Source organism: Cynara cardunculus (assembly GCF_001531365.2).
Source record: "Cynara cardunculus var. scolymus isolate 2C chromosome LG 13, CcrdV1, whole genome shotgun sequence".
NCBI classification, from domain to species: domain Eukaryota; kingdom Viridiplantae; phylum Streptophyta; class Magnoliopsida; order Asterales; family Asteraceae; genus Cynara; species Cynara cardunculus.
Window position 1 is genome coordinate 41,190,770 of NC_037540.1, and position 11,600 is coordinate 41,202,369.

The window sequence follows — 11,600 nt, forward strand, 5'->3', positions numbered from 1 at the left end:
TCCTTGTAACATGTGTCATTTCACCTTCTCCTCGATGGCTCATACACATCATGATTTCCTCTGCCAAAGTATCCCCCTTCCTTTCTCATAATCAAGTCCTACTATACACTATCATATATTATATACGACAATGAACGCCATATATAGATCCTTGCCAGATTTTTTATACTTCTCCAACAGACACATGAAGAGATGGATTGCTCGATAGTTGATCTTTGACGCTAAACCGAATTAGTTATACGTCATCTTCGTTTCGTACTACACCCCCTACCCTCGAGTCATCCTCTCCCATAACTTCATGGTGTGGCTAAGTAGTTTAATGTCGCCATAGTTCCGCAACTACGACAATAAAAACAAAGAGAATTTAACTGTTCATAAATTATTTCATCACAATATGCAAATGAAAACAACGTAAAAGTCAAGGGAAAATCTGTAAATACTTAAAATATGAGGGTGTTTTCCGCAATCAAGTGAAAGTTGGAGGCATATGGCACCGGAAAAACAGAGGCATAGAGAGTAGACCAACAGCAATGGCGAACATAGGGGTTTTGCAAGAGTGGTTCGACCGAGTTGACTCAGACAAATCAGGGAACATCACAGCAGTTCAACTCCAGGTTCTTTGCTTCTAACCGTTTTTATAGTCTAAGCTGTTCCGATCCCAAGATTTTGAATTCTGTCGATGGAAAATTGACGAAATTTGCATCTTCAGAGAGCTCTTGCCGTTGGAAATCTACAATTTCCCATCACCATTGTTCAACAAATGGTCAGGTTAGCTTTTTGAATTTAATCGTTGATCAGATTTCTTCTAGTTACGGTTTTGTTCTTTTGTTAAGTAAATTGAATTGAAATTTCTATCAGGAAATTGGTAATTTTGATCAATGAAGCCAAACTAGAAATCTGAGCTAAATTTATGATCTTCGTCTCTGGAGAATACCGTACTCGATTTCTTAGTTATAAAATTTGCAACTATGACCATGCAAATTGCAATGTCATAATGTACCTCTTTTTCCCTTTAAGCAAAGGGCGTATATTTCATGTTTATAATATGCTTAGGGAGGTTTTGTATTTTCCCTATTTTCTGCAGGATGTATGATTTTGACAGGAATGGAACCATGAGTTTTGAAGGTAAAACCTCATATCTGTAATATTTAATGCAGCTTAATGTATTATATTTAGTGAACATTTGCATTAGTTTCTTAGTTGCAGAATTAGAACATGACGTATTTTGTTCAAAAAAAGGTCTCCATTTAGTGTATAATGGTGAACCACAAGTCTACAACTTGCACACATATATATCTCAATCTAATTGTCAAATGAAGGTGGCTTTTGGTTTAATCTGGTAAATTAAGTACAACTGGGGATTATTCCCTTTAGAATATAATTCATTTGGACACTTAAAAATAAACAAAAAAAGAAGAAGATGCTTTTGTTTACATTATCTAAAGTTTTCGTATAGCCTGGATGCAACTTGTAATTAGTGTAAAGTTCCTTTCTTTTCTTTATATAAGTTTTATGCTGAAAGTGGCTATCTTACACTCTTTTTGACTTGGTTTTTCTTTTTATCTCCTCAGAGTTTGTGGCTCTTAACAAATTTCTTCTAAAGGTTAGAACTTCTCCATGTTGTACTCCTATTCCAAAAAGATATTCGCTGACTTTTGACTTTTCATGCAAAATTTTAACTTAAAAATTGGCTCTAATTCGAAAAAAACTTATGAAACATAACAAAACTACAGTAGACTTCACAAGTACTATAGATAGCAAGAAACAGATACTTGTTTTTTTACCAGAATCAATAAAAGTTCTACATCAAAAGTTTATAGGTTTGATCTCAAAAGATAAAGCGTACCATGCTTCTTGTGACAGAGGACCTTCTGGATATAATTGTTCTTTCTTCCTTGTAACTAAGCTTTGATAGTTTAGCTGCAACTTGTGATATGGAACTCTGATGTGTCACACTTCAGTGATCTTATGAAACCATTCATCTGTCCCCTGAGAACTAAAAATCTAGTATGATATTGAAACCAATGCAATTACCACCTTGAATGCTAATATTTTTGTTCGATGCTGTCATATAATCCTTTTATCTTAAAATCTGGCATGTTTATCATACGCTTTATAAAGGTGGATAAAATCGTGTATTTTTTATGTTCTATGTAAGAGTAAATAGCATTTTGAAACAATTGTACTTGGAAATTCCTTTCCAAACAATCAACATACTTGTTAAAACTGCAAATAAAACACCCGAGTTGGCAAAAATAGCGGAAGAATTACTATAGTATGTTGAAAAATCGTGGCAAGAACATTATAGCTAGAGTACTCTTATATATAAGCACTCTCTACATATTGAACTGTTTTTTTTAGCTACAGAAATCTGTAAAACCCATCTGATTATGAAACATTTTCAACTTTGTTGCAGGTTCAACAAGCCTTCTCAGACTTGGAGAGGTAATAGATTCATGTATCTTTGAGTGGTTCGTAACATTTTGATACCAAGGCTTCCTTTCTCTTCTCTTTGTTTTTTCCTTGGTCTCCCTTTGTGTATGATTGATTTATCTGAATTTAACAAAGTCACTCAAAATAAACTTCTAAAAGAAGCTTTCTTTTTTGAGCTTCTAATGACGAAGCAGAAACAATACCGTAGCCATTTTATGATGAGTATTTCACATTGGGGTGATGAGGGATCTTATATACCCACATCAACTTTGGTATTTCACTTGTGACATGATAAAGTTCATAGGCCCATCTTATCCATCAACTTTCAATGAAACTGTACTTGGTAATACAATCTTGAAGAGAGCAATTGTCAACTTTGAGGTTGATATGTTAGCATGTTTTATTTGCTAAGGGACTTCGTGAAAGAACTTACAAGGTTTGTAAGGAAGGAGACTTGGAATGCTAGAGAGTTCCTTGAAATGCATTTGTTGGATGATTACAAATGAGACCTCTTTCTTTAAGAACTTCTGTTTCCTTTAACGAGAATTATAGATACAAAAACATCCTGAAACTAGGAATATCCTAGGTACTACTACAAAATACCTAGGATACATTTAACATCAAAAGAAAATTCTTGAGGAATCTATGTGATACAAGACTAGCGTCCTTGAGTATTCTGCATAACTCATGACTTCCCTAGAGATTCTAGAAAGTCATGGGTACTTTCTGGTGAATGCTTGGAAGGTTTAACTGAGTGTGCAGGTAGACTAACCTCACTCAAACTTGGCTACCCCTAACAAATTCACAACCTTTTTTTTCACAGTTAGCTATAGCATGTATAAACGTCCATGTGCCATACACAATGAGTCTCTTAATTGAAAATCATGGCTGTTGGCATGTTGACATCAGATTCAAACTTAATTGCTGTTATGCTTTTTTTACAAGTATTACGGGACTGTTGTATGCATCTGACTTCATGAAACAGTCGCATATTCTTTCAATGAGAAATTGACATCATTTTGCGGTTAGTTAGCCATCCACGTTTTATAGATCACCTGGTTAGAAAGATGATGCTTCATGATTTTGTTAAAATTGGCTCTTTGATTTTGTTAAAATTGGCTCTTTGATTTTGTTTGAAGAATTATTTATCTCCATCAGTATCATACCTTGTTTTCTATGGTCTTTTCATACCTTTGCTTAACGCTAAAAATATTTTGCTTAACAGGGACCGTGGGTTTCTTGTTCCTGATGAAGTCTACGAGGTAAGATCACTGCCCACTATCCATTCTGGAGCTCTGTCAAGTCCCTAACATAATCTACCAAGATGAAAATGAAACAAATTAGAAGTCATTTTTTGTGCTACATCAGTGATCTTAAAGAAAATTTCAACCAACTTGAATTGATCTCATAGTTTATTGGCTTATGCTCCCTCCATCCCATTATCAAATGAGCTTTTTTGCTTATTTAATGCGGAATAGAGGCAGTATTGATCATTGTGGACCCTTGTTTTCTCAATTAAGTCTTGCTCGAGAAACCTACATGAGAAGGATCTACTGTGTCCATTCAATGCCCATATTCATTGCAAGCTATTATGCTACCTTCCATTTTTGAAAGTTTGCATGAGATGGTTCACTCTCTTCCTTCTCTTATAGTTTGCTCTCAATAATAGGCTTTGCTGAAAATTGACATCTCTTTGGATTCTCCAGCATTTTACACGGTCTGTGAGGTATGGATCATGTATATACTGTTCATCTGATCATATTATGTACTAGACTTGGACTATGAGCCCGCTTAGCACCTAATGAGTTTTCTTTACGTTGAGTTAACCCGGCAGGTTCGCCAAGTATAAACCTAAGGGGAAAAATTGTACTTCATCCCATGAGAATAGGGCCAATCTACATTTTGGGATGCCCGTATCAGTTTCATACTATTTTTGTTTGGCAAATCTTAAGCTAAAAGTAGGTATTTGTCCTTTGTCTCGCAACAAATTGTTGACGCATCGGTTTTGGTTCTCAAGATCCTTTATTGCAGACATCCAACTAATATTCAAACACTTCCATTATAACTATTTGGAGTCAAACACTTCCATTATAACTATTTGGAGTCAAACACTTCCACTAATAGTCAAACTGTTTTCTCTACAAATATGATATCAGCATAATATTTTTGTTTGGTATCTGTTGTGATGATATACAGAGCTTTGATAAACAAAAGGACGGAAGATTTCGGCTGGATGATCTCATCTCTCTTTGTATATTTGTACAATCTGCTCGGTAAGCAGAGCATTTACCTTGAACTCATAGAACATCGACATTAACATGAATAGAAGTAGATAGGGTACCCAAACAAATATCTGGTATATCTCCTTTATCTCTTTCTCCTTTCATCCCCAAAAACTGTGTTATCCGTCTGTGTAGTTACTGTTAGAGTCCCACATTGACTAGACTTGGACCATTTCTTTTCTCAAGGGTTCTTTTGAAGAGTAATCTAATGGGGTTCCACATATTCTTACATGGTATCATAGCCAAGTTCAACCACTTTAGGGACTCGGCACTCTTGGACAATTTGTGTTCGTCTAGCCTCCATTGGAGGACGTGTTAAGAGTCACACATCGGCTAGACTTTGGACTATTTTTACTCGATTATTATGGGACATCCAGAATGGAAATTTTTAGCTATTTTTCTTGAAGAAGTATCATTGTTGCATCTTGTCTTATAACATGCAGGAACCTTTTTAATTCTTTCGATACGAGTAAGCAGGGCAGGGTGACTCTTGATCTTAATCAATTCATCTACTGCAGTGAGTCTCCCTTTTTTTAGAATTTTCCGTTGTTACCTTCTTATCACTTTTGACCTTGAACTTTGTTTGTGAATTCTTTGCAGCTGCAAACTGTAGAATATGAAGCACATATCAAAATCCCAGATGAAGAATAGCTTAATTTCTAGAATGAACCCCCCCCCCCCCCCCCCCCACAAATATATATATAGGTGTTAATGTGTTTCTGTATTTGTTGTGATTCATTTGATAATATTGTTATAAGGGGGGGTTATTTGCTGCATTTTTTTTGACACAAAGATCGCTTACCTTTTGTTCAAGAAGTATGCTTGATGTAGCTTTATGTTTAATGTGTGCAAGTGCAACAAACAAGAATTGCTATATTGTGAAAATGTTTTGATATTTGAACTAGACTTTCAAATGCGTTTCTTGTTGCTATAATATGCATCAATTATCAAAAGGAAATTTTGAGGTTAATGATGCCTCAGCTATCAAAATCATGCTCAATATTTCGTTGATTATCGACACAAAACCCAACCCTAAGGAACCATATCTTCATGTTTCTTAGTTCTCACTCATAGGATTAGGAACCTTGTTAGGTTTTTCTTTTTGTTATATGGAGAAGGTATCAACCAAGGAGATATACTGCTCAATTTTAGTTTGATCTTGTTGTGTAGGCTTTAATCATAAACACATCAAGATAAGGCGTCCCTACGACATCAATCTCACCACCATTATTGGTGTCCCATTAGCAGAAGTGCAGTGTCCAGCTCAAATCAACCAGGAACCATCATATCAATTATATCCAAAGTTACACCACAAACTTTTAAATCCCACAACACGATAATAACAAGAACAATTATTATTATTTCACATTTGATCATCATCAAGGTTCAATAAATAAGGTCAAGTATCCGTCCTAGTTTTATCACCCATAAATTCCCAATTATCCACTCACTTAATATGAAGTGAGAAGTCACACAACTGATCGGAGTTCTCCGGTTTCTAATGCGTGCTTTCGGTGTTGTGATAGAACTGATGGAACTTTGATAGCTTCCACTCGTTTTGCCAACTCAACACCATTGGGTTCCACTTGTTCGCCAACTGCACCAACTACCGTCTGCAGGATTTGCAACGGATCACCATGGCTCACTATCAAGATTGCACATCTGCAACATCACATCGATGATATTAGTTTCCTAACATTTCTTCTACTGCTTTATGCCCCTTGATGGGCCCATCTCCATTTCATCAAATAAATAGGACCCACAAAATGGAATTTTTAGAGTCCCATATCGGCTAGACATAGACTGTCAAAACCTGTATATGTGCAAAACTCCCCTCTCACTATAAGTGCTATTTTTAGAGAGAGATACAAAAGGAGGGAAGATTTGTTAGGAACCCAAATATGATTAGGAAACCCGGGAACCAACAATAGTGTGCCACGAGTCCCTTTTTAGGATGAATATTCATCATGAATATAGAGGTATTATTCATCATGAATCACACGTTCATGATGAATCTGAAGGTGTTGGTGTTATTCATCATGAATATGTTACAACATTCATGAAGAATATGGTGTTGTTCATCATGAATCTGTTACATAGATTCATGATGAATAAAGGAACAAAAGTGTTGATGCAATTTTATTTACCCTCTAAATTCGCGCTCAATCTGTACCAACACATTCGTGAGTCTAGAAACAACATCAGCAACACTTTCCCCGCCTTCTGTCTTCGAAAATGGATCTTTTTCATCAAGATCCCATATTTCTGCATACTTTTCATGAGAAATGCTAGATTCAAATACACCAAGATAACATGATGTTTGTAACAACATATACTTTTGAAGCCAAAACCAATTTTTAGCTTACTTTTTCATGAGATTGAAGCTCAAATGAAGGGCCAAAGTAACGCTCTCGAAGATCTTCAAAAATCTGTATACCAAAAGATTAGACTACAAGTTTAAATTCTAGAAAAATTGCCAGAGATATTGTCCTCTTTCCAAAATAAAAAAAAGTTTCCAACTTTTAGGATCAACATTTTTTATGATGCATGTGCTTCTTCAAACAAAAGAAAAGATATAACAATACACCTTCTATCCCAAACTGGTTCAGGAAGGCTAAAACTGAACCCAAACAGAAATTGAAGAAAGAAATGAACTCCCTATGGCTTTCTGACAAAAATAACATTTTTGGCATGGTGCAATGATGCAACAAACCCGGAAATTTATACAATTGCACCTTTTAGTTGTATCATCATACAATTAGCTAAATTAAAAGAAGAATCTAATTGCTAACTCATCGTCGTCTTTCTCTTCTCAACGTTCAAGTCATCATCATCTATTTTCTCACTAGGTCTTTAGCATGTTCACTACTTGTCTTTGTTTGCTTGTGATTGCTCAATTGCAAAAGACTATGCCTTTTAGTTAATTTACCTATTGCGTTTTGTGTAACCAAACGAGCCCAATATATCCCACCACTAGGTGGGGTCAAGGAGGTTAAGATGTAAGCAGACTTGACTTCTACCTCAAAGAATAGAGCAGTTGTTTCCTTGAAGACCCTTGGCTTATCAAAAGCGTGTGAAAGAGAGAAAGGCAGGTACATCAAATAGGCACTTCAAAATAGAACTATTACCATATGCTTTTATGTTCTAACCTTTTAGTCTAGAAAAATGGAGGGCATTGTGCGCAATGGTTTGCTTTTGTGTTGGAAACATCGTTTATGTTGTGCTCATCTTGTTTGCTTTTCATCTTTTGATGGAAGGTTAATGCTTTTTGGTTTCATGCAATGAGTGTTAGAAGAAACTTGCAAGTGTCACTGTGCATTGCATTACCTTGCATTGAGGTCCTTCTAAATCAATATTCAAAACTGAAGCAACCACTTTTGCTGTGTGAGTTGTTCTTGCAAAGGGAGAATAACAAATTCGTACATTTTCAATTGGTATGCCATTTTCCTTGAGCTCCTGCACACATTTTATATTTCATTTATACGAACAAATGAATCTTGGCCATAATTGGTAGCAATAAGTTGTAAAATGGCAGCAGGCAAATAGGTCATCAAGAGAAAGTTCAAATGAGAACCATAAATATTTTGAAAACCATGAGAACCAATCTATGCATATATAGGGGCAGGTCCCATTAGGAACCTAAAATTGATTAGGAACCAAGAACCATCAATAGCGCGACATATGACATATTCATCAGGAATATGGGCGTGTTATTCATCATGAATGTGCGACTCACTGACGAATAATATGTCCATATTCAACTTGAATGTGTGATTCAAGGATGAATAGCACGTCCATATTTCACCTTGAATGTGTGATTCATTGATGAATAGCACGACCATATTCACCATGAATGAGTAATTCATTGATGAATAACACTTCCATATCATATTTGAATAGGGAGACATGGGGCGTTGTGGGCAGTTCCCGGGTTTGTAATCAATTTTGGGTTCCTAACATAACTTTCCTATGTATGTATATATATGTAAACGCATTGATGGTTCAACTTTGAAATTAAAACATGAAAACTTTGGAAAAGTATAAACAGCATCGCTCACCTTTAGGAATGATTCTCCAGCCAATTGAGCTTGATCGATACCTTCTGAAGCTAACTTGTATTCCTCAAGCTTGCCATTATCCTGTTAACATGCTCAAAAATATGCATGCAACTGAAAACACAAATTCTTCGATAACTTTACCTCATAAGCAATTCCAAATGCGCTTAACATATTATTACCGAAATTAGCCCATCTTTACCTTCCGTAATCAGATGGATTTCATTCTTAACTTCCAGATCGTGCAAATTTAGGTTTCAGACAAAAAAAATGTTCCAAAGCAAAAACTAGGAATCCAATAGCAGTTGATTTTGGATTATATGAAACATAATGACGCAAATGTATCTCATAATCGAATCTGGTAGAAATAAAAACTCAATCACAGAAAAGATGTAAAAATCAATAGCAGACAACATAATAAAGCAATTAAAGAAAAGGAAACTAACCATGGATGAAACAATCAAACCCTTTTCATTAGGAATGCTTTTACCATGTCTCAGTACCCAGTATCTGTTTCCAAAATACCCCATTTTTACACTCTCACTCGCCAACTGTTCTGAATTCCAGATGTGATTAGGGGGTGGCCGATAATAGGGGGCCCGATAATCCAGAGAACGACGTCGTAATGTCATAACCTGGTCAGCGAAAAAGATCCAATAGAGAAATTTATATAACATGGACCGGTTCACTAAAAAAATTGTTAGTCAACCATAAGGGTGGTGTTTGATTGGTTTGATTTTAGCTTCAAAGTTAAAAGTATCAGAAGGTCTTAGGTTCAAATCCAAGGAGAAATAAAAATCCCTTTGTAATCATGGATGTTTAAATGCGATGACTTCAAACTATCTGCAAAGCAGATGGTCGTCCTAAGATTAGTCGGCGCGCATAGATATCCAGGTTAATAAAAAAAAAAGTTAGTTTTAATCTTAACCATTTAAACTAATATCGAGATTAGATTTCAACCGTTTAAACTAATGTATTTTACAGCTGTATATTGAATTACCTTTTCAATCTTCTATCCTATGTTCCACACCCCTCCAAGTTTCACATATTCCCCCTCTCTCTCTCTCTCTCCCACAATGTTATAATTAAACTATTTTAATTTATAAATTACATTTAATTCAAATCACATCTTTTATTTTTTTCATTTTTTATTTTACATTCTTACTATATTAATATAGAAAATCGTATATAAATCAAAATATATTAAAAAAATATTTTTTTGTTTGCAAATTATAATATTAAAATCGTGTCGTACATACCTTCAAAATGATGCTAATATTAAATATTTTTTTTATTTAATCATACGAATAAATATTATGAATACATAAAACAGTGATCCTTAAAAATATTATTGTTAATACATACGATGCAACTCTAACACCTCTCGGTTAGCATTGAAAATGGGATGATACAAATCCTTTTAAGCTTATTATGTAGAACCCCTAACCTCCACATCTCCCTCTTAACTCAATTCTTTCCTAAATCTGAATTTTCTCCTTCAATCCTATGTCCTCTGTCCCCCACAATACATATAATAAGGACTATTTGTATTCTTCACAATTGTAATCATTCTATGCATCAGCAGCGGCAATTCTGCTGCCTTCGCTTTCCGCCCGACCAATCTTTGAACGAACCTAGCTACGGTGGTGGGTTTTTCGCGATGAAGTCTTTGAGACCCTTTTCACGACCCGGTTAGTAACAACTCGTTTTCGGATGCATTTTGAGGTACATAAACAATGGTTTTTAAACAGTCATTTATACATAAAAATTGTTTTTAAAAGTTTTTGTTAAATACTTTATAATATAATATAGATATGTAAATAAATTATATAAATTGTTAAAATTAAATAATAGTATAAATAAAATTGTGTCTTCTTATGTAATAATCATGTCAAAACAAATGCATTAATCGAATATTTTATGTAATGAATATGTCAACTTAAAAAGCTAATATAATTTAATTCGTGTAATTTCTTAGAGTTGAATTAGTTGGTTTTCTTGTAATGTTATATTTATTATTAAAAAATATCACTCTAATTTTAACAATATTTCATAAAATAAAATATTTTTAAAGATTTTTTTAGTGTGCACTTGAAGTTGGGCTTTTTATTATGTTAATTACCCTACCAATGTAGTGTTGTGATTAGAGATGATTCATGAAATTAAAGAACATAAACCAAATTTGTGATTAATCATTCAATACCACATGTATGTAGTACAAAGTAGGGTATGGTAGCTGCCAAATATGGGCATTAGTCGATTTCACCATATCTTTGAAACCCATGCCCCTTATCATAAAAATAAAATGGTTAAATGCATGAAATATCAACCTACTTTCACAAATTTTCTTATTATAGCATTATACTTTTGTTTTTATTTATTACAACAATGTACTTTCAAATTATATTTTATTAAGACATTGTACTTTAAAAAATCTACCCATAATAGCAATGGATAACCTGTTACCTTTTAAACCGGTTAAACCTTTGACTTTTTTTGCTTGTGTGGCTTTAATGAGATGATGTGGATGACACATCATTTTGATGATTCAACTAAAATTAAAATAAAAATCTATTTCAAATTATTATTAATAATTTTCATTTTTGATTGATATGATCTAAAAAAACATTTAATTTTTTTTACTTTTTCTTATTAAGTTACATGCAAATTAAATATTTTTAGAGTAAAATATTTATTAAATAAATATGAAACATTATTTTCGAGATATATTTTGTTTGTAAAAAATGTAATTTTGCTATTTTTACGTTGTTCAAATAAATACATATATTTTAAAGTTTTTTTTAAAATATTAACGAAATAAATTGTTATC

The 11,600-nt window shown here is 33.9% G+C and overlaps 2 protein-coding genes across 3 annotated transcripts; one reads left to right on the forward strand and one right to left on the reverse strand.

Annotated features, from left to right (window-relative positions):
• Nucleotides 1-510: 510 nt before the first annotated feature.
• Nucleotides 511-5,626, forward strand: LOC112525259 (sorcin-like). Of its 2 annotated transcripts, XM_025135303.1 has the most exons (10): nucleotides 511-614; nucleotides 710-768; nucleotides 1,085-1,125; nucleotides 1,572-1,603; nucleotides 2,417-2,445; nucleotides 3,659-3,695; nucleotides 4,103-4,159; nucleotides 4,630-4,706; nucleotides 5,159-5,232; nucleotides 5,316-5,626. In XM_025135303.1, the coding sequence occupies exons 1-10, from the start codon at nucleotides 531-533 to the stop codon at nucleotides 5,333-5,335; spliced, it is 510 nt and encodes a 169-aa protein (XP_024991071.1). In that variant the 5' UTR covers nucleotides 511-530; the 3' UTR covers nucleotides 5,336-5,626. The 2 variants fall into 2 exon arrangements, with proteins under 2 accessions (XP_024991071.1, XP_024991072.1); XM_025135304.1 differs by lacking the exon at nucleotides 4,103-4,159 and having other exon boundaries at nucleotides 513-614; nucleotides 5,316-5,398.
• Nucleotides 5,627-6,055: 429 nt separating this feature from the next.
• On the reverse strand, nucleotides 6,056-9,408 carry LOC112525322. Its single transcript, XM_025135410.1, has 6 exons — nucleotides 9,217-9,408; nucleotides 8,774-8,854; nucleotides 8,043-8,171; nucleotides 7,082-7,144; nucleotides 6,863-6,987; nucleotides 6,056-6,377 (listed from the first exon to the last, which is right to left on the reverse strand). Exons 1-6 carry the CDS (start codon nucleotides 9,400-9,402, stop codon nucleotides 6,185-6,187), a joined length of 777 nt encoding a protein of 258 aa, XP_024991178.1. The 5' UTR covers nucleotides 9,403-9,408; the 3' UTR covers nucleotides 6,056-6,184.
• Nucleotides 9,409-11,600: the final 2,192 nt, after the last annotated feature.